The sequence below is a fragment of the Pogona vitticeps genome, chromosome 3, assembly GCF_051106095.1.
Source record: "Pogona vitticeps strain Pit_001003342236 chromosome 3, PviZW2.1, whole genome shotgun sequence".
In the NCBI taxonomy this organism is placed as follows: domain Eukaryota; kingdom Metazoa; phylum Chordata; class Lepidosauria; order Squamata; family Agamidae; genus Pogona; species Pogona vitticeps.
The window spans coordinates 181493107-181520643 of NC_135785.1; the positions used below are offsets into that span (position 1 = coordinate 181493107).

The window sequence follows — 27537 nt, forward strand, 5'->3', positions numbered from 1 at the left end:
ACCATTGAGCTTATTCCATAATAGGAATGTATAGTATATATGATGTTACATTGTTACTATCCTTGCCTATCACAAAATTTTACATCATTATTCTAACAAGGTGTACAGTCTCAGCCTCCCAGTAATATACAGGTAACCAGATGTCAGCATCACTAATGGACCATGTCATTCATTTTATGGCTTATAATTTATGGTCCATAACTCTGCATGGTTTAAACACATAAAAGAACTTTGGTATGCAAGGGTGAATGCAATAGACATTTGCTAAACCATTAAAATTGTTTTTTAACCTCTGTGCACAGTACACAGAGGGTAAGCTACTCTGGATCCTATCCAAAATAAACTAATTCCTCAAAAGAACCAAGCCGATTTTTCCGTGAGTCCCAAGGACTTCACCTCTGCTTTCCACTCTGCATGCAAAATTGCTTTTGAAGCTAAAGAGAGATTCAGGAGAATGTGATGTAGCAAAGAAACATCCTAATTAAAGAAAAGACAAAAATTTTCTGGTCCTTATAAGACAGTGTCATAGTGAAATTTACAACTAGAAAAGTGGGTCCCATCATGGCTACTTGTAAAATACAATGCAGGCTGTCACGTATTTTGTACTGCACATATTTGTATACTAAACCCAAATAAATGTCACCTGCATAGTGATTGCATTTAATGAGGTGCACAGTGAGTACCTTCTGTATTTTGTGCAGAAGATAAAATTTGAAACAGCTCTACTTTATTTTTCTTTCAATATAAAATGTTGTGGTATTGTCTTAATCTTTCATGACAGATCTGACCCCCCTATGTCTGTTCTTAAATGATCAAGAATAACTAGTGCAGAGAGTTTGTTTATACTTTTAGAGTTCATTAATGTTCTTTCCTGATAGTCTTGAAACACTGATCTAGCCTGTTTGAGCTTTGAATTACAGTATTGTCCTTTTTGTCCCCTTTGGAGATTTGGAAGGATCTGAGTAAAGGACCTGTCATCATCTAAACCACATAATCAGTGCTTTGCATTTGTGACTGTTCATTTTATGTCTGAGGCTCTCAAATGCTTTGAAAAGTTATTTACACTGAGTTGTTCCACAGCTGTATCTGTTTTGACATCTTTGGACAAACGTGAAAGTCTGCACGGTCCTTTGAAAATGCTAAAATGTTGGAAGTGAAACTTCCTCTTTCTGTAGAGGAAGATGGGGCTGTTACCCACAACTTAAGAAACATTTGATAATATACGTATCGCTGTACCTGGAGGATAACCTGAAAACCATAATCTTGAAAAATTCATGAAGCACACAAAGCGGGGTGGATATCATTTTTTAAGGATCATTTTTTTAAAATGATTTAAATTTTAAAAAATCATTTTTGTTTAAATCTTCATTTAAATCAATTAGATTTTTTGTAAAAAAAACACCATTGATTTTTATCCACCCAACATAGATGCCATAGAAAGTAATTTTAATTACTTTCCAAGACTAAATACTTGCTAGAGATTTGTTACATTGTGAAATACCATGATTTGGTGTGGGGATAACAGTAGAGAAAAGCAAGGAAAAAGTATGGAGGACAAAGATAAATACACTGAATAGGTAAACATTTTTTTTCTATGCCATTCATCACCCAAAAGACCAAAATATGAAATTAAAGGCCTATGGTAGATTATTAAACAGGTTGTTTTTAAAAATCTAGCTGCTGTCGACTCAAGAACAAGACTTGGCACTGTTGGCCTGGATAGTTTCTAATTGTGGGCTGAGCAGATGAAATGGTCTTCTTAACCCCACCTGTGTCATTTCAGGCCCCAGGTATGAGCATTAAATAAGTAAATGGTCATCCATACAATTCCCCACCACCACAAACAGATGATACCAATAACCATAGCTCTAGTGCAAGTCTTTCCATGACATCGTGTTTTTCTCTGTGTAGAGATACTATTTACCTGGTGATATTTTGACCTGGTACTTTCCTTTGGCAGTGGTACCATCAGACAGTTTTTCTTCCTAATCGTCAGCTGAGAACTGGACCTTGGTGAATTTTCTTTGCATCAGAAAAGTTAATTCTGTCTCATACGGATGGACTTGCTTCATTAATGGCTGTATCTTCTACTATGTTCATGTTGGGGGATCCTGTAAGCATGTGATAAGGGTCCTAGGATCTCCACTCACATGTAAAAGACTATAGTACTGCTGGAGAGCTCAGTGGTTTAAGATCTGGCTGTGGAGCCAAAGGTTGGGATTCTGTACTGTGCCTTCTTGACAGGGGCTGGATGCAGTGATCTACAGGATCCCTTCCTGCATTGCAGTTCTGAGGTGGTCGTTGTTACCATCATCTTAATATGTATTTGAGGAGCTTCTTGTCATTGGTGTTCAAGTGCAGAGATGGGAGCACAAAGACAAGGCACAGCTTCCTCTAAGAATACTCCTCATGTGTTATGGAGAAGAGGGGAGTAATACCGTATGTCCATGCCCCTCTAGACTGTTTTTTGAGTGTGTGAACAAAAGCCAACAGAGATTAGAATACAGTACATGCTTTTTAAACTCTTCATTATGCTTGTACACAAAGCAGTTGCATTAATAGTGCAGCCAAGAAGACTTGTATTTTACAAATAACAATGCTATTTTGGATTAATTTTAAAACATTAGCAGTTATTAGATTTTATAGTGATCACAATTTTAAAAACTAGAGTTTTGGGAGATAAGCAATAAAACTGAATACTGAAACATCACAGTGAGTTATGAAAGTTCTTTGTAGACATGAACGTACACCAGTAAGTAATAGTGAATTATTAGAGAGGTCTTCAGACATGAATGTATGTCATAAGTGACCATTTATATTTTACACCAATATCCCACAGAAAGCCTAGCACAGAGTTCCTTTGGCAACTGCAAAGCTTAATTGGGGAAGGTGAAAAAATGTATAGGGGAACTTTCAGCACAAAGATGCATGTCATTTCCTTGTAAGTAAAGCATGAGTGAAGAGAAGCACACATTACATATTGATTATCTTCGATGCCATTGTAGAGATGGATCACCATCTGTATAAGCAGGATTGTTGTGACTTTTCTTTTTATATCTGAGAATATTAGGTTATCTATTTTATCAATCCTAGGTTATCTACCAGGTGTAGGATTATGTGTGTATATTATCCTTTCCAAATCCATCATACTATGATGAAGAATGCACAGTAGTGCCTCGGTTTACAAAATTAATCCGTCATCCGGGACGTTATGTAATGCAGAACGGAGATTGCCGTAGCAACAGGGGCGGTGCTAGAAACCACCAGGAGTGATGCGTTCTTTTCATAGAGCAACTCCCGCCATAAAAAATGTAAACCGAAGCATTATTTCTTATGGATTTCAGCTTGTAAACCGAAAATTACATAAACTGAGGTGTATGTAAACTGAGGTACGCCTGTTTGTGCATCCATTTGCTCCAGAAGGATGGGATTAAACAGTTTTTAATAAATACAGTAACATCAGAAGTAAAAAGAATTTAAAAAGTTATTTAAACTTTTCCACAATGTGCCAGATTCTAGCTTTAGTGTTTTGAGTTGCAGACACTGTTGAATTGTTTGGTCATTTATGTGAAGCAGTTAGAGATTTGGGAACTAGTGGTGGTGAGTGGTTGCACCAGATAATGCTTCCCAAGGAAAAGGGTATATTAAATCTGTAGCCAATTGTAGAAAAAACAATGAATCTTGTGGCATTTTAATGATAGACAAATTTTATTGCTTTCCTGTGCTGCAGCCATGCATTTGAGGAAATGGGCCACAGTCCAGGGAAGTTTATGCCACATAAAATTGGTTAGGTTTGCATGGAACAGAGAAGTGAGAATGCTGAATGATGTTCTAGCTGGACATAAGTAAATTATGCCAGAGGAAATTTGGGTTGATGGGATTATGATCCAAATACACAAGTTGTTAGTTTTGGCTTCAACTATGTGTTTAAGTTGACATTTAAGAAATAACAGATTTATTGTTATAGGTTATTTCTGGGAGGAATGTAAAGTGTATATTACGTGCATGCTGTGAAAATCTTTACCACATGATTAAGAAATGTTTATATTAGTTAAAAGAGCTCCTTGAAATGTGTTTTATGCCCCCGCCATCAGGTATGCTTTAAATGTATCTGGAGTTAAAACAAGTAGCCTTTTTAGGTGCACGTTGACACACAGAATAAGTATCACTCTGCTTTTTGGGACATCCTCCCAGGGACTTCCTAAATCTGTACAGGATTGCAGCCTGATTAATGGTGTACTGTATGTCACATTCCCATGTTACTGAGACAGATGCTGCTTATTATCAAAAGTTTTATGTTTAATCCTTGTTCCTGATCTACTGTAAATCACCAAAGTATTTCTAGCATTTTGGGTTTTTATACTTTTTTTTGTTTTCAAGCATAATTATGTCTTGTGAACATGTGTTAAAATAAAGCCTCAGGGGTCCAGTCGTTAGGCTCAACTGGGAATCAGTCCCACTAAACTTGTTGGGGCTAATACCGGAGTAGATATTTACAGATCTTGGAAACATTACTTTTAGCTGTCATGCATAGTAGAGTCTGGGAACTTTAGATCAAAAAAGTGACTTTGCTAAGCATTGGACATTCGTAGGGTTGCACTGCTAATATATTTTACTGTAACACGGCTGAAATTGCTAAACAAGGCAAATTATATCTTGTTTGATGTGTTTTTTGTTGTTTAGATTAACAAAGTGTCTTTGATTTGGTTTTAGAAACTGCAAATTATTCATTTGTTAAATCTAATTTAGACAAAGTGGATTCAGTTTTCTCGTTATATCAACATAAGAAATAATTGATAGCATCAGGAAAGCATGAATGGAGACACAGTGTGTTTACTTCTTTGTACAGGTATTTGTTTATTTCTTAGAAAACTGCCAAGGACTAATCCAGTTGTGGACTTTTTTTAAAGGCTGTGCCCAATGTCTTTTCTAGGTTTTCACACATTCACTGCCAGCTTGATTACCCTCCACTTTGTAAGCCTCGATCTTTAGCTCTGCCTTCTTGACTACTGGCTGACATTCTAGGCTTCTTTCCCAGCTATGTCTTTATCTGCTGTCTGAATGCTCCAGTTTACTTTCAGCACTTTGGCAAATTGTCTCACAGACCTCACAGTGTGGGTATTGCTTCTGTGGGCTTCAGAAAGCTCAGTCAGGCAGCTGAATTAGTTCTGGGTTCCTCCTGCTAGCAAAGGATGGTATAATGTCCATCAGCATCGTAATTATGCTTGCCATCTTCCTCCTCACTGTTCTGCTTTCCTAAACTGTTTTTTTCCTTCATCTTTTCATTCTCACTCTCCTTGCCATAATCATCCTGTGAGTAGATCTGTGGAAGTGCCTCCAACCCTGTGCTTGCCTCACCGGGGGGGGGGGGGAAGATCTGCAGAACACTACAATCCATACTGAGACTTTCCCACAGGAGATAATGGAGGAGGCCCCAGTGTTTGCACACGTCCTTCAGAAAAGCGCAACCCAAAGGCCCTTCCATCTGAAATCCTGAGGATTGCAACTGGCCCTACCCACCACCAAACGAGGTGGGGGGTGACACAGACCCAGCCTGTCCATACTGCCTCCAGAAGGGACAACAAAAGCCAGAAGGCCCGCAGTACAAAGCAACAGAGCCATGGATACACCACATCCAGTGCCCTTAGTGTGGTATATAGGCCCTTGCTTCTGTGGACCTTGAGCTTAAGAGTCTTATTGTGCAGTGGTTAAACTGCAGTACTGCAGCCCAAACTCTGCTCATTACCTCGGCTCGGTCCCAGGCAGCCAGCTCGAGGTTCACTCAGCCTTCCAAAGTCAGTAAACTGAGTACCCAACTTGCTGAAGGTGGCAAGGTATAGCCTGCATAAATAAATTTTAAACCAGCTAGAGAGTGCTTTAAGTGTTATGGGCAGTTTATCTGCCACACTCCTTGTCCCTCCTGTGTGTTGGCCTGCCTTGGCCATGAGAAACTCAATGGAAACAGCATTGAAAGATGAAAGGGAGGTGCATGAATGAGCATGCGTACAGGCGAAGTGTGCATGAATAGGCAGACAACTGTCCTATACAGTAGTATTTGGAAGGTGTCTTTACAGTATGTAGTAGCCGTTGCAGTGTGAAATTCAGCTAAATGAAAACCAGCATTTCTAGTCATGGAGAACTGCTGATCTTTCTCTAGATTCAAGTCAGAACTTCTCCATCAGTTTACAGTGACACCTCCAGTTTGCACAACCTTGGTCTTGACAGGTTAGAATTTAGGAAAAATCCAACAAGCAGTTGTTGTTTTTGAAGTGCGATTCAAGTATAGTAGTGATTTAACTGAGTAAAGATCTAATGGGTGTGATTTACAGTACTGTCAAAGTTAATCACTTTAAAAAACTAACGAAGTTTTTGTGTGATCAGCTGTTCTCCTGCTGGTCAAGATGAATTAGAAATAGGTTGGATAGGCTCGATGGTTTAGTACTTTGGCTGTGGAGCCAAAGGTTGGGAGTTCCGTTCCCCACTGTGCCTCCCAGTCAAGGGCTGGACTTGATGATCTGCAGGGTCCCTTCCAGATCTGCAGTTCTAAGATTATTTATTTATTTATTTATTTATTTATTTATTTATTTATTTATTTATTTATTTATTTATTTATTTATTTATTTATTTATTTATTTATTTAACTTACATGCCGCCCACTCTACCCAAAGGTCTCTGGGCAGCTTACAATAATTAACATACAATAAAAATACAATAAAAAGTAAAAACAATTAAAATACAATTAAAATAGATACTCTAAAAAATGCCATTAGGACCCACAGTTGATATTATTTCAATTAAAAACCTTCTGGAACAGGAAGGCTTTGACCTGGTGCCGAAACGGCATCGGCGTCGGCGCCAGACAAATCTCAGTCGGGAGGGCATTCCATAGTCTGGGGGCAGCTGCCAAAAAGGCCCTTTGTCTACAAGCCATCCCTCTTACCTCCTTGAGGGACGGCTCTTTCAGAAGGGCCCACTGGCTAGATCTTGACTGCTGGGTAGGTTCATATGGAAGGAGGCGGTCCTTCAGGTATCCAGGGCCCAATTATGATTAGACGTTGTCTAGAGGGGCGGGGTAAAAATCAAATAAATAAATAAATAAATAAATAAATAAATAAATAAATAAATAAATAAATAAATAAATAAATAAATAAATAAATAATGTTGTCCTAAATCCAACACCAAGAAAGCTGGTGGCCATTAGAGCTACAGAGCTTTCTCATCTTCCTTTGAAGCCCCTGAACATTTTCTGAAGGAATTCCTGGCCCAATAAAGAAGGTTCTGAAGTACTGGGGGGTGTTGCAAAGGTGGTACATTGTTTCCCTTCCATTTTTCCTATGGGGTGGTTTATTCAGCAGAAGGACCACCTTGGATCCCTCCCTGTGGATATCTTTTGCAGAACAAAAGTACTGTGCTCCTCGAATCTACTTTCAGATCTTTATGGCCCTGAAAAAAATCAGTTGCTCTTAATACAGACAGACCCACATCTTACAGATTTATCTGGGAAAATCTATTTTTCTGGTTCGAAACCATAACGACATGCTGTTGCAGATCTTCAGATCTGACTATGTGTGAGGGAATGGCACGTTATTGAATGGGGAGAGTAAACACAAAGCAGCAGGAACATGTATCTTCTGGTCCAGAAGAGTTTGGAACAAGTTGGGTGCCGCAAAAGGTATCCAAAGGGGTCAAACCTGTATCCATTGAATATCCTTAGGGAGCTAAGAAGCCCGCTCAACCTTAAGCGTTGTGGACAGAAATGTAGGGCCTTGTATAACTGGAGAATATTCACCAGTGTGGAGATTTTAGAATAAGATTCTTAGAATCAAAGCATGGATTTAGGGACAACATTGCATTACTCATTAGGTTGTAGTAACCAGATTGTCCTTACCATTTTCACTATGCTATTCTTAAAATAATTTGTTGCACGGATTTTTCTTCATGCATTGTGTTGAACTTACCAGCCAACTCAAAAAATACAGGGAAGTTCTGATTCATTCAAGTTGCCAATATAGATAGATAGATAGATAGATAGATAGATAGATAGATAGATAGATAGATAGATAGATAGATAGATAGATAGATAGATAGATAGATAGATAGATAGATAGATAGATAGATAGATAGATAGATAGATAGATAGATAGATAGATAGATAGATAGATAGATAGATAGATAGATAGATAGATAGATAGATAGATAGATAGAACCTTTATTGACATAAGTAAAAATTGGACATAGTCACGGTGGTTTGTTAGGTAACTACATATATAGGCATCAAGAGGACAGAAAAGTGTTAGACATCCTTAAAGGGACAGTGGTTAGTCTCCTAACAATAGTATCAAGGAAGTCTGTGACTCTTTCTGCAATGTCAGTCATCTCGGCCGTCAGCATATAGCAAACTTTATCCATATCAGACCTCCCTTCCAGCTGTAATAAAATTGGGGCTATTAACCGTGACCAGCTGATTGAGTGAAGCAGGTAGTGAGAAAACATATGAGCAAGGATTTCTAGCACCCCCTGTTCACATAGGCAGTGCCTTTCAGAATAGGGAAATGCATTAAATCTGCCATATAATGTAGCAGTAGGCATGACATTGCATCTGGCCAAAGAAAAGGCCCTACGTTTTTGGGGGCATTTGAGCAAGGAAAGGTAGGCAGCAGGTTTACCCATTTTAGGAGGAATATGGAAAAACAATGGTGAACAGAATTTATTGGGATAACTACAAAGGTCCTGGAATTCAATATCTAGAATTCTTCTTTTAATAATTTGGAAAGCTAGCTCTTCATTTAGAGCTCCAAGATTGTTGTTGTTTAGTTGTTAAGTCATTTCTGACTCTTCGTGACCCCATGGACCAAAGCATACCAGGCCCTCCTGTCTTCCACTGCCTCCCAGTAAAGCTCCAAGGTAGTCGCTATCTATACCAATTGATTTCAATTTTTTTCAAGAGGACTGTTGACCCAAAAGGCCAATTTTGATGTTGTGCCTTGAAAATACAGAAAACCAAAAGGTGAACAAAACAGTATTTTCCTGCTGCTGGAGACTAAGAGCATAAAAACTGCTATTATAATATTACTGGAGAAGCTTTAAATTGCCATTTGAAAGTGACTGCAAAACATTACTCATTACAAAGGTAACTATAAGGAAACATTACATTGCTATTGAAAAGCAGTTTGGTTATAATCTCATTTCCAAAAAAGTAATGAGTTACAGGTAGCTACACTATGTAGTTATTGCCAAGACCTGTTTAGAATGGTGTCAGCATGAGAGCTAGGGCTGCAAGAAGCTTTATAAAAGAACACAAATGAAAAAGGATGATTTTGGAAGAGATGGCACATGTCATCGTCTTGAAGTAAGTACCGTATCCGTATTTTTCGCTCCATAAGACACATCTCTCCATAAGACGCACCAAATTTTTAGGAGAAGAAAACAGGTAAAAAAATCTGTTTTCTTCTCCTAAAAATTGGTGAGCCTTATGGTGAGTCTTATGGAACGCAACCTAGGACCCTTTGGAGGCTCACCCAGGCCCCCCCCCCGAAGGCCAGAGGGGGCAAAATCACCACCTTCTGGGGCTCTTTTGAGGCTTGGAAAGCTTCAGAAGAGCCCCCAGAAGGTGGCAATATCGCCCCCTCTAGCCCGGTGGGGGGGCAGGGTGAGCCTCCAAAGGGTCCTAGAGTGTGTTCCAGGACCCTTTAGAGACTCACCCTGCCCCCCGGGGGTCAGAGGGGGCAAAATGGCCACCTTCTGGGGCTCTTTTAAGGCTTGGGAAGTTTCAAAAGAGCCCCAGAAGGTGGCGATTTCACCCACGCTGGCCCCGTGGGGGGGTGGGGGTAGCGTGGCAAGGGTCCGAGGGGGCCTTCCAGACCCTTGCCATGCTACCCCACCCCCCCACACACAGGGCGAGCGCGGGTGAAATAGCGACCTTCCAGGACCTTTTGAGAGGTTTTCAAGCCTCTCAAAAGGTCCTGGGAGCTGGCAATTTCACCCGCGCTGGCCCCGTGGGGGGTGGGGGCGCATCGCAAGGGTCCTGGAAGGCTCCCTCGGACCCTTGCGACGCTCCCCCCCACAGGGCCAGAGGGGCAAAGTCACCACCTTCGCTCCATAAGACGCACAGACTTTCTACCCCCCTTTTGGAGGGGAAAAAGTGCATCTTATGGAGCAAAAAATACGGTAACCAAGAATGTAAGAGGGACTTGTGTTGTTACTGAAGTGAATCAGGTACTGTCGTACCAGAGAGGGACAGAAAGCAAACAGCCTTATTGTACAGTAAACATGGTACACATTATATGAAATATAACACATCAGCTACGTGCTTGTTTGGCCGGTTTTATTTATGACTTGCTTTGACTGACCTTCGAGATGTTTTAGTTGTCTGTTCTAATTTGAGTGTATTTGAATATTGTTCTAGCTGAGCATTAGAGATTTTCCATTGGATTATTTACTGTAAATGTGTGACATGATGCCAATGTCATAACTTTTATTTTTTTTTAATGCCCAGTATATTTCCTCTTTGGGACCATGGAAAGACAAGTATGGAGGAGTCTTTTTCCCTTTTAATTTACTTAAATTATATCAATGAAATACTTCTTGAAGTATATAAAGTGCTTAATAAGATAAGGGGCTTAGTTACTAAAGATACTACTGGTTTCCTCATGTGTAAGGAGGAAAATGGTGGGGAAGATGGAAGGAAGGGAACCTCCCCTCTTTTCTCCACCTTTCTCCTCAGACTTAATTTTATTAAATAAAGTAAGCGGCATATTGAACAAGCAGTGCATCAACCTGACATATTAGAATTGTGCTGCATCAAGTTAGGGAAACATTGATGAAAATGAAAATAAAAATTGGGGAATGGGTTTCTCCATCCTCTCTTTTTAAGGTCACAATCCAATTACTATGTCAGGGTTGTCACCTCTGTTAGCATCATCCACAGCTCCATTTTGGTGTGAACTAGCCATCTTCACAGGCTACACAACAGGATACTTAGAAGTGTGCCGAATCCTGCAAAAACAAAATCAGAAGCTCCTGGTCCTGTACCAGAAAGGAGCAGGATTTAAATTCAGGAACATTTGCAGACTTAGGGTTAAGAATAACTGGTATAAACTGAGTGAAGAAGTTTTCCTCACATACAGTATGTCTGTTTATATATGGAAAAGCTAATGAAACTATGACCAGCTAAGCTATATTATGAAGATTTGCCTTAAACTGAACACAAAAGAGTAGTTTTTTGAATATAAGCTGTCTTTCACATTGAGTTCCTGTTCTCACATACTACAAAACGTTTGTTTACTGATTTTGCATTTACAAGTTTCACTGACATTTTTCTAACACATAATTATACGCAAAAGGATTGAACAATGTTATTGTTGAATTCAGTAGTCTTAAATTACTGTATTTGAAACATGATGTCCCATAAAATTAGGTGGCATATTATAATAATATAGCTTCTCCTTCTCTGCTTTGAGTAATTCATGGGCTGAAATCCTGTTGCTTAACATAGTAAAACACACTAAAGTAGGACCATTGAATTAGTGGAACTTACGGAACAGTTTGGATAGAGGCTCGTAACATTGTACAGGAGGCAGCAACAAAAACCATCCCAAAGAAAAGGAAATGCAAGAAAGCAAAGTGGCTGTCCAACGAGGCCTTAGAAATAGCAGAGAAGAGAAGGGAAACAAAATGCAAGGGAGATAGGGAAATATGCAGAAAATGGAATGCAGACTTCTAAAGAATAGCAAGGAGAGACAAGAGGGCCTTCTTAAATGAACAATGCAAAGAAATAGAGGAAAATAACAGAAAAGGAAAAACCAGAGATCTGTTCAGGAAAATTGGAGATATTAGAGGAATATTTTGTGCAAAGATGGACATGATAAAGGACAAAAATGGGAGGGACCTAACAGAAGCAGAAGACATCAAGAAGAGGTGGCAAGAATACACAGAGGAATTCTATCAGAAAGATTTGGATATCCCGGACAACCCAGACACTGTAGTTGCTGACCTTGAGCCAGACATCCTGGAGGATGAAGTCAAGTGGGCCTTAAAAAGCCTGGCTAACAACAAGGCCAGCGGAGGTGATGGCATTCCAGTTGAACTATTTAAAATCTTAAAAGATGATGCTGTTAAGGTGATACACTCAATATGTCAGCAAGTTCGGAAAACTCAACAGTGGCCAGAGGACTGGAAAAGATCAGTCTACATCCCAATCCTAAAGAAGGGCAGTGCCAAAGAATGCTTCAACTACCACACAATTGCACTCATTTCACACGCTAGCAAGTTTATGCTCAAAATCCTACAAGGTAGGCTTCAGGAGTATGTGGACCGAGAACTCCCAGAAGTACACGCTGGATTCCAAAGGGGCAGAGGAACTAGGGACCAAATTGCTAACATGTGCTGGATTATGGAGAAAGCCAGGGAGTTCCAGAAAAATATCTACTTCTGCTTCATTGACTATGCAAAAGCCTTTGACAGCAAACTATGGCAAGTCCTTAAAGAAATGGGAGTGCCTGACCACCTTATCTATCTCCTGAGAAACCTATATGTGGGACAGGAAGCAACAGTTAGAACTGGATATGGAACAACTGATTGGTTCAAAATTGGGAAAGGAGTACAACAAGGCTGTATATTGTCTTCCCTGCTTATTTAACTTATATGCAGAATACATCATGCGGAAGGCTGGACTGGAGGAATCCCAAACTGGAATTAAGATTGACGGAAGAAATATCAACAACCTCCGATATGCAGATGATACCACTCTGATGGCAGAAATTGAGGAGGAATTAAAGAACCTTGTAATGAGGGTGAAAGAGGAGAGCGCAAAAAACGGTCTGAAACTCAACATCAAAAAAACTAAGATCATGGCCACTGGTCCCATCACCTCCTGGGAAATAGAAGGGGAAGATATGGAGGCAGTGACAGATTTTACTCTCTTGGGCTCTGTGATCACTACAGATGGAGACAGCAGCCACGAAATTAAAAGACGCCTGCTTCTTGGGAGGAAAGCAATGACAAACCTTGACAGCATCTTAAAAAGCACTTTGCCAACAAAAGTCTGCATAGTCAAAGCTATGTTTTTTCCTGTTGTGATGTATGGAAATGATAGTTGGACCATAAAGAAAGCTGACTGCCAAAGAATTGATGCCTTTGAATTATGGTGCTGGAGGAGGCTCTTGAGAGTCCCCTGGACTGCAAGGAGAACAAACCTATCAATTCTAAAGAAAATCAAACCGGAGCGCTCACTGGAGGACAGATCCTGAAGCTGAGGCTCCAGTACTTTGGCCATCTCATGAGAAGAGAAGACTCTTTGGAAAAGACCTTGATGTTGGGAAAGTGTGATGGCAAGAGGAGAAGGGGACGACAGAGGATGAGATGGTTGGACAGTGTCATCGAAGCAACCAAGATGAATTTGACACAACTACGGGAGGCAGTGGAAGATAGGAGGGCCTGGCGTGCTCTGATCCATGGTGTCACAAAGAGTCGGACACGACCAAACAACTAGACGATGACGACGGAACAGTTGAGTCACCAAATCCCCACTGATTCAGTGGGCCTACTCTAGTGTGACTTACTATGACGAGCAACAGGATTTCAGCCACTGCAATGAAACAGAACATTTCTCCAGTTTTCCCTAAAAGGAGACCCACATAACATTCTCACAGAAATAGGCACTCATATCTTGTTATATATTGAAGTAGATAACATGTTGTATATTCAGTTAATTTATTTAGGTAAAGGTAACGGTTCCCCATAACAATCTGTTCAGTCATATCCAACTCTAGGGAGCGGTGCTCATCTCCGTTTCCAACCTATAGAACTAGCATTTTGTCCAAAGACAATGTTCCGTGGTCACGTGGCCAGCGCGACTAGACACGGAACGCTGTTACCTTCCCACTATGGTGGTACCTATTTATCTACTTGCATTTTGCATGCTTTCGAACCGCTAGGTTGGCGGGAGCTGGGATAAGCAGCGGGGGCTCACTCCGACGTGTGGATTCAATCTTACAACTGCAGGTCTTCTGACCTTGCAGCACAGAGGCTTCTGTGGTTTAACCCGCAGCGCCATATTACTGTATAAAAAAGGTTATTTTGCATGTTGAACTTCAGTTAAAGTCTTTAGTCAACTTCAGTATTGTAAAATGTTACATACAGCTAAAAAGTATGCCCGTTCTGTATCCTTTATCCAGTGGAACGGAGTGTTCAGGCTGTATGTGTAAAGATGGAATTTAGTGAAAAACAGCTTAAGAACATGCAGTGGAGTAATAGAAGGGAAAAAAAGGAGCAAAAACTATCTTCATTTCCTTGCACTTGTAACCTTCAAAAATCTGTGTGCTTTTGATTTTGCTTTTTCTTGGTGTATGAGGTTGGATTGAAATCATTGCCTCTGATGCCCTCTCTCACAACCAAATACTGTAAAGAGAACACTTTCTGCAAATTTGAATTACTAATGAGAGTATGAAACTGGAGCGCAAAGTAGCCCTGTTGCCATGGTGGTGTCAGAGGGAGAAGGATTTGTCTTTTTTCCTGGCTGTTTTGTAGCACGTGTGTTTTTAATACTGCAACCCTGCAAGGTGATTGGTCAGTATCCTTTCCTCCCCAGCCCCCATTCAAAGAACGGAACAGCAGAAGGTCAAGAATCTGGCTGTTAAGAGAAACTGTTTTGTTTCGCAGGACTGCATTAAGATTAATGGAGCTTAAAGTAACCAGGATAATGTTCACAGAGGTTGTTAAATGTGCACAATGGGTGACTTTGCTCTCCATTTCATAGGTACCATATAAGATAAAATTAAGTATTCTGTCTGAAGTATTGACAACTTGTAATTAAATGTTGTGCATTGTTTTAAAAATATGCAACTATGATGTTTGCTACAATGCATGCATGAAAGCGTGAAAACAGGGAACTAACCCAACATAATTGGATGAATCTAGCTTAAAGCTGGGCAGTTGATTATAGCAGATTGAAAACAAGACATCATCTGAAGCCAGAAGACTTGCACAGCTTTATATGCATATCTATCCAGTTTTTGAGATGCTACATATTACATAATTTGGAAATTCAATAGTCGTTCAATTGCAGGCATTCTTTAGCTGAATTGTGTGATGCGCACATGCTTTATTTGCTCAGCATAGTAATTTCCACCTAGAGTAGGCCCATTGAATCAGAGAAGATTTGGTGAATTGTAAGTTCCATTGAATTGGTAGAACTACTCTAGTGGTACTTAGCGTGCTGAGCAGTAAGATTTCAGCCAATATATAACAGCATGGCTCAGTGCATTGACACTTAAATCAGGTTTTATATACAGCTCTCCTTTTCAGTTCAATGTGACATAATCCTGTTACAATTTTGGTAGCCATGCGAGTCATCATTTTAACAATACAACATCTATAACAACATTTATAACAAAAGCAAGACAGAAACACCTAGATTGTGGCACCTTTAATACTAAAAGTTAACTCTAAGCTTTTGTGAATCACAGTCTACTTCCTTAGACACAATGTATTATGTTTTATAAATAGGGCTAGGAATCTATGGTCTCTATTTTAATTTTCCTAACTTTCACTGCGGATTAGTTCTCCAACTCAAACAGAAATGAGATTCTGTACAGTGTTTTAATTAATATATTTACCTTTTTTAAAAAAAGTTGCTGATTTTTTGTAGAAGTAGGACAAATCATCTGCTGTGAAATCTGTCATTCCTTGATAGTGACTTCGCTTTTCATTCAAAATATTGAATCTTTTGAAATTGGTTTACAATTATTGTGGTTCAAGTTATATTAGTACAGTACATGAGTGCAGATTAGAGTGCTGATAATAGGGAAATGCAATAGGTTTCCATAAAAGCCTTTGTTGATGTGTCCGGCTAGCTACTGTGGAATTACTCTGCGTGTATTTGCATTGAATTGTTTCAAGAAGACACCATTGCACAAATGCTGAAGACTGTATTCATAGAAAGGGATGCTTAGCAGCAATTAAGTCAATGGCCTTGGTCATTTCACCATTACAGAGGTCAACTAGGGCTTCAACAGGATCACTTACCAAGGGAACAGGGGAGTCCCTAAGAGCTGCCAGAAACTCATTTGGATTCATCAGCCTCCTGGGGCAGATCAAGTTAATAGACTTTCCTACTCCTGCAGATCTTATAACTTTCATCAAGTCTATCACACTGGGTTAGGGCTGAAAGATAAATTCCAGCACATGTAAGTCTGAAACATCTAAATATGGCTGAATATGATTCACTTTTCAAACATGGTCTCTAAGTACATATGATCTGTGTATATGAACAGTCGGCAGCCTGGAGATTGGCACGTGTATATGGTCATTCAAAGCCCATGGTCTCCAAAGACAGGTGTTCATGTTTAAAATAATAAAAACATTCTGTAAGAAAACACTTTTTAGGCATTTAAACATTAGACAGTAGCCACAGTGTAGTGCTGTAATAAGCCGAAGAATAAAGTGCCCTGATTGTTTAGAAAGATTCTAACTCACTCTAACAAAAAGTGGACTTCCCAGAAAGAAATGAGGTATATATTCAGCATTTTGATTACTTCTCCAACCACTCAGCAATGAATCCTTTCTTTGTGTCTTTCCTTAAAGAAGTTTCTGTTTCTTTCTCTACAGGAGACAATGATAGACAGAGAGTGGGGAGGGACTGATGCAAGGACCAATGCAGTATTTAAGGTCTCTTTGCCCACTCCCTTGCCCTGAAGCTATAAGCACCAAAGAAAAGCAGACCTTTGAGTTTATACAGGAATGTTCTCCTGCATTCCACATGTTGAGCCATTTTTATCATAGAAGACCAGGAATGTTCTTTTTCCTTCATGTGAATATCTTTGGGATGAGAAATGGAACACAGTTCTGGGTTTTTGTTAAGTGATAGTGCCAGGAATTGTTGAATGACATTGAAGTAGAACATCTTGGAATATAATTCAGTCTCTCAGATAAACAACTTCTCCTGTGTGATTTTGATGCAGATTTACTGTATTGTAAAAATGGTGTTTACCTTACCTTACACACACACACACAAACGCGCGCGCGCGCGCACACACACACACAGAGAGAGAGAGAGAGAGAGAGAGAGAGAGAGAGAGAGAGAGAGAGGAAGCTGTCTCTCATATGAACAGTTAATTGCTTTTTAAAATATCTTCTGAACCATCTTATGTGAAAAAGAAAAAAAAGGTTGAAGCTTTGAGAGTTGGTAGGGCTGGATTCAAATTCCTACTCAGCCAGGAAACTTAGTAATAACTTTGGACGTGTCACAGTCATCCCTACCAATATGACAGGAGCTTTTTGAGAGTAAGGTCGAAAATAGAAGAGCCAAGTTCACCACCTTGAGCTCCTGTAGGATTTAAATGTAAAAAATAAAAATAATGAGGCCTACTTGGTATGGCAGTTTCTAATAGTTCATGGGATAAGCAGTGGAACATCTAGGGTCTGAGTTGCCTGATTTAGAAACACATTCCTATAAATGTCTGTGAGATACAGTGTGATGGAGCCAATAGGGCAAAAATCAGAATTCAGGAAATCCAGGTTCAAATATATGCTCGGCCATGAAAATTCTGTTGGGATTCATTTGCAGGAAAGAGTCTGACAACCTAAACACTTCTTGTTTGGACAAAGTGACTTTTACTCTCTTAGGACTTTCTGTTATCTTCTTAGGCTGTCACTTCTCTGTCTCTATTACAATGTTTTTCAAACTTCTGAAACTTTGGGAGATGACGAAAGCTTGTATTTACTCTATTTTCAAATCCTGTGCCAAGAAATTAGCAAGAGAATCTGTGGAGATTCTCGTGTGCACTGACATGGAACTAGCTATAAATTAATCTAAATAAATTAGATTATCAGGAAATTCTGCTTTAAGAAATTTGGAAGGACTTGCAACTACTAGTCAGAAGTTGATTGTTGGGTTCAGTCAAGGAACAGCAACAAGCAGTCTGTGTGAGCTACCGAGCTACCTCCCAGAAGTGCTAATTGGCAACCAAGACAACATGTGTTCTACCAGTGTGCTTTATTTTATTGGGCAAGTGCTTTATGTGAGGGCTAAAACTGTTAGTTTTGTTCACCGTTCTTGGCTGTCTTACATTGGGGAATGTAGCTTGGCAGTTAAGGATGGGATTTCTTTGATTAAAAATCCCATAATTTTCCATTCTTGAGTTCTACCTGGCAGAGAGACATCTTAAAGACACCTACATGTGACTCACCTGGAAGAAAAGTTTACACTGGAAGGCTTTGAGGCCTAACTAGACCTAGCTGTGCCCTAACTTCCCCTTCCTGTCCTAGTGCTAGCTGGGAGCTTTGTTTTTCAAGAGGAAGCTAGGCTTAGCTAGATCTCAAAGCTTTCCATTTTAGATCCCCCGCCCCAAACGAGCCACTTTTAAGTGCCTTTGTGGCTTACAGGTTCACATGCACTCGGCAGATGCCAGTCGCAGATTGAGTTCTAAGGTATAATTTCAGAATTATTGCTATCTCAACAATATCTTGTTCACCTTGCATAAATCAGAAAACTAAAGAGAAACTTATCTTAAGACATTAATTTAGTTTTCTTTTCGTACAGCATCCTGACGCCCATGATTTTTGGGAATTAAATACTTCATAGCCACCAATAACTTCGCCACAATGAAAGGGATTTCATAGGATCTATGGACCTTTGGGAAGGGGAACTGGATTTTATTTTAGATCCAAAAAATGCCCGCAACTAATGACATCATTAGCCTTCTGCACTTCAGCTTCATGAAAAAATTTCAGTCTCTGTAAACAACAGCCACCATTTAATTTTTTAAAAAGTATTCTTTCCAAAATTTAAAATGGAAAACTTTTTTTAAAAAATTATTGAATACTTTTGATATTTTTAGAATTTAAAATTGAGTATTTCCCTTTAACATTTATATTTCCTTCCTTCACAAGAACAATTGGCTGCCCTCAAAGAAACTTAAGCTTTCTCTGCTCATTAGTAATGTTGCGGAATGAATGTTTGCAACAAGGGTACCTGAATCATAACTGAGGGAGAAACATGGCAAAGTCACTCACCGGTTGAGGCCAACAGGAAAGAACCAAGGTTAAAGTAGTGAATAATTCAGCTAGGAAGTGGCTCCCTCTCCTGCTTGTGCTTTCAGTAGTATTTAATTGCATATTTAAGCCATTTGTCATAGCATGATTGTGTCCTGGCTGGCACACTATTTTGGAAATGACAGCCTACTTTGTTTTCTCAAGCTGATGATTAGGATTGGAGTTTAGGGTGGCTACTTCCACATCGCCCTTAATAAAAAAAAAATGCATCATCAAAAAAGAGGACACAGGGATAATTTTTGGGATCATATGTATATGAGCTAGTTTATATGTCTAGATAAAATTTAGATGATGATTATAATTTAAATAGAAATTATATTTTGATAATATATATATCATAATGGAGAAGACTTGTAGCGTGTGTGCTTGTTCATTCTGCTGGTTAGATGCTACGTATTGACTGGCAATGTCAAGGCTCTTGCATTCTTGTTTTGTCTTTCTTTGCACGAGATTTGCATTGGGCAGCCTTTCAGATAGAGGAGAAGGATGGTGGTGGTGGTGATCCATAAAGACAGAGGATACCTTTAAATAAAGAGCCTTCCTCAGTAAAGTAGGGCAAAATGTGCTGTTCGCTTTCAACTTCTCAGACGGGCCTTTGAAGATTCTAAATGACTTGTATGAATGAAGATGTGGGCTATCATGGGCTCATTCTCTCTGGAATTTCCAAAGAAGTAACTACTGTATGTTAGTCTGCCTCAGCATGTTGGGGGACGTTAGTTTTCAAGGTGCCACAATGTTTTGCCTCCCCCCCCCCCATCCTCTGTCTGGAATGATCAACTACTGCAGGATTTTAGCTGGAATATCAGTGCTTTTGCTCTCTTTTGCAGCCTCAACTCTCCACAGTTTCTTGCACCTTCCTTTTCACTTGAGGCAAAACTGTTCTTTCTGGAGACAGTTAGTCCTTTCCTCTGAAAAATACAGACCCATTGCAGGCTGAGGATTATATCTAAATCAGCAAATGCATTCAGTGAAGCACAACAAGGTGCCACAGTTTCTTCTAAAAATAAAGATAGGCATCAGGATAGAAAACTTGCAGTAAAAATGGGAATGATTTTTTAAAAGTCTGCAGTGAACTCATTGACTCAAGTTTGATAAATTCTGCAGGATCAGGGAGGAACAGTGGTGAGCCTAAGACAAAAGCACTCCCCTGAACCTTTCCCCACCTACTTTCTTTGCACACAAGGAGAACAGTTTAGCTTCTCTATTCCCCTCATGTGCAGGAGAAGGGAGAGAAGACGGTTTGCAAGCCAAAGGACTACAGCCACTCATTTCACACTCCTCCAAACTGTGGTTTGTAAAATCATCCAAAACTGCTCCTATACTGTAGTTTCTATGGACGGAAAAGAGCAGATACGGATTAAATGGTTTTCAATGCGTTCCTATGGGAAATGCAGATTCAACATAAGAACTTTTCAACTTGAGTTCTTAAGTAGAGACCCCACTGTAGTTTATATTTTCAAGCATCAGTTCATCTGTAAAATGGGAATGATTATAAAGGGATAGGCTTGTATTTTTATTAACTGAAACATTCATCAAGTGACAGTTTAGCGCTCAAATTCAATAGCTAGCACAACCACCAGAAGCTGCAAGGGCAACTTCTGCAAAGCCCAACTGCAAAAGTGGAAACCAAGTATCATATTGTTAAAACTGCTGTGAATAGTATGGACCCCCATTGTAATTTACTTTCAAGAGTTTTAAAATTTGACACAGCTGTAGCTTTGTTTACATGGCTACTTGTACTGATTTGCAGAAAGTATTTTGCAAGCCGGGTCTCCATCAAGAAAAACATTCTTAGGCAAGGAGGCTGGATAAGAAATAGCCCAATTTGACAATGTTTTGCCATTCAATATGCATTTGCTGCTATACTTTGGAATCAAAAAATGTTAGGAAAGTAGTGGCTATAATGGGTTTACAGTATTTGATTGCTTTACTATCTGAAGAGCAGAAAAAAGAATAATTGCTTATTTTTCTGTATTTGCTCTGTAGTGACTGTAGTTACAATATACTGGTCCAGGAATATAAGATTTTCACTGACTTCTGTTAAATGCTGTGATTTATTATGTAAAAGGATCTGCTTTTAAGCAAAGGAAAAAGAAAGTATGATTTATTCTTAAAATGTGATGATCCCTTTAAATGAACAAAGGTACTGAGTAAATGCATTTATTACTTAGGTCTACTTGAACATTGGCCCAGACATGTGTCCTTGATAAAGAATGCCATCTGCAAGAGAAATCTGAGAACACTGACTAAAATGCATGTTTTCGCAACAAGGAAGGAAGCCCCTAAGGTACACATGTGGTTGGCCTTAGACCAGAAGGGAAAGAACTAGGGAAGGTTTACTGGGGCATTTTTAAATGTTTCAGGAAATGTTTGGGTTTCTTTTCCTGTGAGGTCCTTTGAATAGCACCAGCTTTAATTAAATTTAATGTTAATCTTTTATTTGGTTCACTGAAAGCAAAGCATCTGAGGCTTGATGGTCTCTGTGTTGTGCAGGCTGTTTCTCCGCTACGATGCAGCTCTATGAAGAGTCCCCTAATATCTTACTCTAGACAGCCGGGTTGGCCACTTTCTTTTTTAGGATTTGCTTACAACATAAAAGCAGCCAGTAAAGCTCTCTGATAATCCTAACTTTTTATGTCTACCTGATGACCTGGGAGGCAGCTGCTGTTGTTTAAACTTATATACCACCCCATATGGGAGGTTTCCAACACAATCATGCAAACAACGATTCCCCCACGAGCTGGTTACTCATTTTCTGATCTTGGAAGGATGGAAGGCTGAGTCAGTCTTGAGCTGGCTATCTGAATACATCAGGATTGAATTCAGGTTGTGAGTGGAGGCTTCACTGCTATACTGCAGTTTAACCACTGTGCCATGGGGCTCGTGTGATTCTTTAAAACTTTATTGGGAGACTTTCCAGCACAGTGTATAACTTGCTGCCTCTCCTTTTGTGCTACCTGAGCTGATGGATTCACCTTTTCTCAAAGACGGCTGATTCTACTTAGCCCAGTTTAAACAGGGCTCAAGAGACAAATTATTATATTGTGCAAAACCCTTATATAGGAATCCATATGTCGTCAGCTGATCTTACATTATCTTTTGAGATTTAATAGTGGAATGAATATAGTGTCTAAAAAATGTTGACATAGGAATTTTATACACACTTCTAGTGAAAAATGATTGTACTGGTCCAAGAATAGGTGGCTGTCCATTCCCATAGTTGAGGGTGCTCCAAGCAGATTACAGAAGTAACAGCTGCCCTATATGTAAACAATCCCACTCTCATGAACATTTGTCCCTTTGCATCATGAGATATACTGAGGTGGCCATGAAAACACTCCAGTTTGTCTGTATCTGTTTTTGTGAATGAGCCACAGCAGTCTTTGTAATTTTGCTGCTCGGCTGTTTGGATTAGACATCTTAGGTGACTGAAATAACAATGTAAAGTTTAATGTTATGGCTGTGAACAGAATATTTGTGTGTGCATATCCATATGCTTATCCGTAGACATACATGCTTTGGTGGACGCAGAAAAGAATTACAATAAAAGCATAAAGAATGCCTTTATGAAGTTAGTCAGGTGTAACTTTGCTTTCCCTGTTTTTGTCTAATCAGTCTGTAATATCTATATTCAGATTCTTAGCACCTTTTTTGGAGCTTTTATTTGGAACAGACATAATGAATTATGTAAAAACTACTCATGGAGCAGGAAATTCAGATTACAGTACTTAGGTTTGGCAGTAATTCAGATAATGCCTTACTAGGCCACCAATAAACATAGTAACCTTGAATTTTAAGTAGATGCTCAGATAAATAGCAGGTAGTTTTCTTTGTTCATGTATTTGAATATATGTTTATGTAGAACCAGTTAAGGAAATAAAAACAAGTCCTAATTTTTTAGTTTGTAAAATATTGTCTTATATAGTCTTATAGCATGTACATGAATAGTCATTAATTAAAGATCTTAGAATACTTCTGTTTTGTATCCTATTTTTTCATATTTGTAAGAAGAAATAATAATCGTAATAATAATTCTGTGCCATCAATTTGATTCTGACTTATGGTGACACTTTCCAAGGATTTCTAGGTAGAGAATATGCAGAGGTGGATTGCCATTCTGCTGTTTTAGGGAAGTGGTTCCCAGCCTTGAATCACCAGACATTCTTGTACTGCAACTCCCAGAAAATTTCACCACTAGCTGTGCTGGCAAGGGTTTGTGGGATTTGTAGTTCAAGAATGTCCCAACCTGTTGCTCCACAGCCAGATAACTATTCCTGATATAATAGAACTCCTTAAGTTAGTAGATTCCCATTTTTTATATTTTCTGTATGTACTTACTGTAAGGTAGTAAGGTGTATTTATTTAACTGGAAAATTTAACTGATTTATTTAACTGTAAAATTACTGTAGAGTAATTTGTGTTTGAACCTGGAAACTGAGTAACAATAGTTTGGGCTGCCGTTGCAGATTTATTTTAGGTAGCTTTAGTGTGAGGCATGTTACTATTATGGGGCCATCAGGGCTTTATGAAAAATTTTTTAACAACATCCAAAGCTTTGAAAAGACACTTTTTGTTGATCAAAAAGTACCTTGTATTAGTTCAGATGTTCTTTGGTTTTTTGGATTAATTTTCTAATTGTTCATTAGACACAACACGCAGGCAAGAATCCAACTGAATGTCTGTGCCTGCATAAGTGAGTGGTATAATTCAGAGTGGTGAATAGCTGCTAATTAATTAGAGCCAGATTGATTCCTAGTCACATGGCAAATCGTGCAACTGGTGTGCCACTAGTAATTCACCCAGAGATTCCTTCTAATAGAACTTCAGAGTGGGAAGGGACCCTTTGGATCATCGAGTCCAATCCTTAACAAAGAGGCACAGTTGGGAATCAAGCTCCCAACTTCTTGCTCTGCAGCCAGATACCAAAACGACTGAGCTGTCAGCTTGTTCATTAGCAGCTATTCCACCACTTTCAGGTGATGCTATTTTACTCATGCAGGAATAAGTGTACATTTGGATTTTGGCCAATATTACTTTTGTAGAAATATAGGTGCTTTGGAAGTCATTAGTTCCTAGATTCACCTTAAGTTGGAAGTGACGTCATGACACATAATACACAACATATGGCAAAAGCCACTGACTATGATAGCTTTAAAATTCTTGGAGAAGGATAAGGCCATCAACATCTGTTGCTAATGATTGCTCAATGGAACATTTGTATGCAGAAGCAAAATGTTTTAAATGCCATTTGATAGAACCAGAAATTGTGGAGTAGTAGTGTTACTTCTCTGTCTTACTTGTAAGCTTCCCAGAAGTATTCTGAAAGGCTTTCACAGCCGGGATCTGATGGTTATTGTGGATTTTCCAGGCTGTTTGGCCGTATTCCTAAGGTTTTCCTTCCTTACGTTTTGCCAGTCTCTCTAGCTGCCATCTTCAGAGGATAGGAGTCAGAACTCTGTCTGCACTCTGTGCTCTGTTAACACAGCACAGACAGAGTTCTGACTCCTGTCCTCTGAAGATGCCGGCCACAGAGACTAGCGAAACATTAGGAAAGAAAACCTTAAAAATATAGCTAAACAGCATGGAAAACCCACAACAACCATCTTCCCAGAAATGTTTGGCTGACCATTGTTGGAAACAGAATACTAGGGTATGTATTAATAAAATATTTTTATGTTCTTACCAGATCTAAACCTTGTAAGATCCAGTGTGATATAATGTTAAAGTACTAGGGTTTGGATGTAGGAACTCCTGCTGTCGATTTACCTTTGATTAGCTATCAAACAACTTAAATAGGCTTAGGCCAGTTATTTTGAAACTATGGCCTGAGAGGAATTTTGAAGGGCCTTCAAGGCATATCATCTTCAGATTAGGTGAATCATTCATGTTCTCAGATTGCTCTGCTTTGTAGGTTTTTTTTTTTTAAACTGGAGGTCTTGTCTGATTTCTTACAGGAAGGTTAGCAAATGTAAAGAATATTAATTTCCAAGACTTGACAGAAATTATATTCATTATGCATCTTTTGGTAGATAAGAAGCCACTGCTACACTGCTTGTAGATTTTTTGTGTTAAACAATAAAAATATGACTTGAACTGATGATTAACCAATATTGGTGAAAATAATAAGGAAAAACTTGGTTAAGTTGAGAGCCCCATCCCAGCAACTAATGGTGATTGGTAATGACATTTCCAATCAAACAGCTGTCTTCTGTGAGCTGGTACTTCCCTTAACCACCTTCAACTGCTTTGCTAATAGGAAAGGTCATTTCTGCCAAGTTAGCTAGTTTGGTGTGGCCGCTCCTGCGTTCTGACAAGTTGTTTTAATAAGGAGGTGCCTTGAAGATAATTAACTTTCAGCTGTTCTTAATTTTGTAATGAAAAGGTTGTGAAATGTACTTATTTTCAATACAATTTGTGGGAAAATAATGCTTAAATGTGCAACCCTGTACATATTTGCCTGAGAACAAGCCCTAGTTATGCTCAGTGGGATATCTTTTTGAACATTCAGGCAAAGATTTCACTGTTAATGCATTAAATAAAGTAATGCTCTCTAGAGTCTCTGCCAAACCAAATATTTGCATTGCATTAGCCTTTGGTATAAAGTTCTCCGCTGTAGCACTTTTGCGTTAGTTTGTTTGTCCTCTTCTTGTGTGGAAAACTGAGTAATAATATTGTTCTGTTCCAAGCACTTATTTTGATTAACATGGTACATATTTTTCTTCCATGTTCAGACATCCATAGAAGCTCTAAAATTCCATCAAGTGGACAGGGTTCATATTTATAAAGCAAATAATCTGTTTACATGTTTGCTGCTATGTCTGTTTTTAATGATAGTGAAAAATTTATTGTGTTAAATGAGAAAAATGTCTTAGTCATATGCTCTGTATGCTGCTTCTGCCAGTGCTTGGAAGAAAGCTGCTTTTACAATGTAATGTTCACAGAATCACATTGAAATCTACTTGTATAATGGGCGGGATCTAGTTGTAAGGACGGACAATTGTCTTTATGAGAGGAAGTCTTGATTTTATACACCCTTCTATTTTGCCATGGAAAGGAGAATAAGTTTCCTCTTCTGATTTTGAGCTAATCACAGTTCCCTTCAGTGTTCAGTTTCATGTGGTTTGTTCTAACTATGATTAGATAGTATACAAAGATAGTACTGGTTTCTATTCTGTCCTGTTTCTGGCATTCTGTTCTGTTTCTGGCAGAAAGGAATGGCAAACAATTTCTACATATTCTTTACCTAAGAAACCCTGGAAAGGGTTATCACAAGTCAGAATCAACATGAAGCATGCAGTTGATTAGTAAATCGGTTTCCTGAATGTGATATTGTATCCGATACAAAAGGGTTGTTTTATCATAAATAGCCCAAGGAATAATATTTTGTTAATTTAATGTTGTCCATAATTAGAAATTGAGAACCTAGTATTCACCCATATTTTAAACTTATTAGGAGAAAGGAATTCTCTTTTGGAAAGAGAATAGTATCATAAATCTATGTCTATGTGCTCTTCATAGTTGCATAGTTTTGAAAGGGTGTGTGCATGTCTGAGTGGGTGTGCTACTGAAATGTTGTTCTGAGTTTTTCCGCCCGGCAAAAAAGGTGGAGCTATTTTTTCTCCTACTGTTTTGAGGGAAGACACATTTGGTTTGTTGAATCACTCAGTGTCTGGCAAGTCCCCCAGCAAATTAAATTAATGTGCTCGTAACGTCATATATAATTGAAGAGTTTTGTCCATTAGTTTCTAATCTAGTTAATTATCCTGTGGACTAAGAAAAAGAGAAAGTGTCCTGTTTCCTGTTAGAGAACAATATAGTTCAGGTGTAATACTATGCTAGCACAGAGGATTAGTGTTACCAATTAATAACCGAGTATTAGAAAGAAGCTTGTGTTCATACAGTGCAGTATAAGTGGACATCTTGGTCGTAAATATTTACAAAAACTCTTTTTCTTTAGATAAAAGTTTAAACCTAAAGTTTGCTTTAGATACAAGCTATTTCAGATCCTTCCTCCTGCAAAAATTCAGTTCAGTTATGCTTCAGATGAGAAAAAAATGGGCTGTGCTGGGAGACATCTATACATATATTGGATCTTTAAAGACTCATACCTTCAAAAACATTTGATACACTGTCCAGAGAGCAATTACAGATAGGATTCTGGAGGATCAGAAGGTGACAACCACAGAAAATGCTCTTTTCTTGTTGCATGGAATATCAGTGCCTCCCCCACCCACCTGATTATACAAAACAAGACCCACAGAGACTAAAACCCAGGGCATTTAGTCAGGATTGTGTATACACTGTCTACTTGCATGCATGTAACCCTCAAGCCCAGCATCTCAACTGTATTACTCTTTAATTTGGATATGATGGCATTTATACTGTTCATCTTCCACTGATACAGTTCTTGCCAAGATGCCAGCTGAGTAGAAGGGGGATTATGGCTTGACTGCCCATTGGAAAGCAGGTTGAATTGTCTCAGGCAGG

The 27537-nt window shown here is 39.0% G+C and overlaps 1 protein-coding gene across 3 annotated transcripts in view; it reads left to right on the forward strand.

Moving 5' to 3' along the window:
• Positions 1 to 27537, forward strand: part of SHROOM2 (shroom family member 2) — a 134502-nt gene that overhangs the window by 19887 nt on the left and 87078 nt on the right. Inside the window, exon 2 of one of the 3 annotated variants that reach the window (XM_020786728.3) lies at positions 21222 to 21337. The exons of the other annotated variants lie outside the window; for them this stretch is intronic. Within the exon in view, the coding sequence (XP_020642387.3) occupies positions 21302 to 21337 (36 nt within the window). The 5' untranslated portion in view covers positions 21222 to 21301. The remainder of the gene's footprint in view (positions 1 to 21221; positions 21338 to 27537) is intronic. 3 annotated transcript variants of the gene reach the window in all.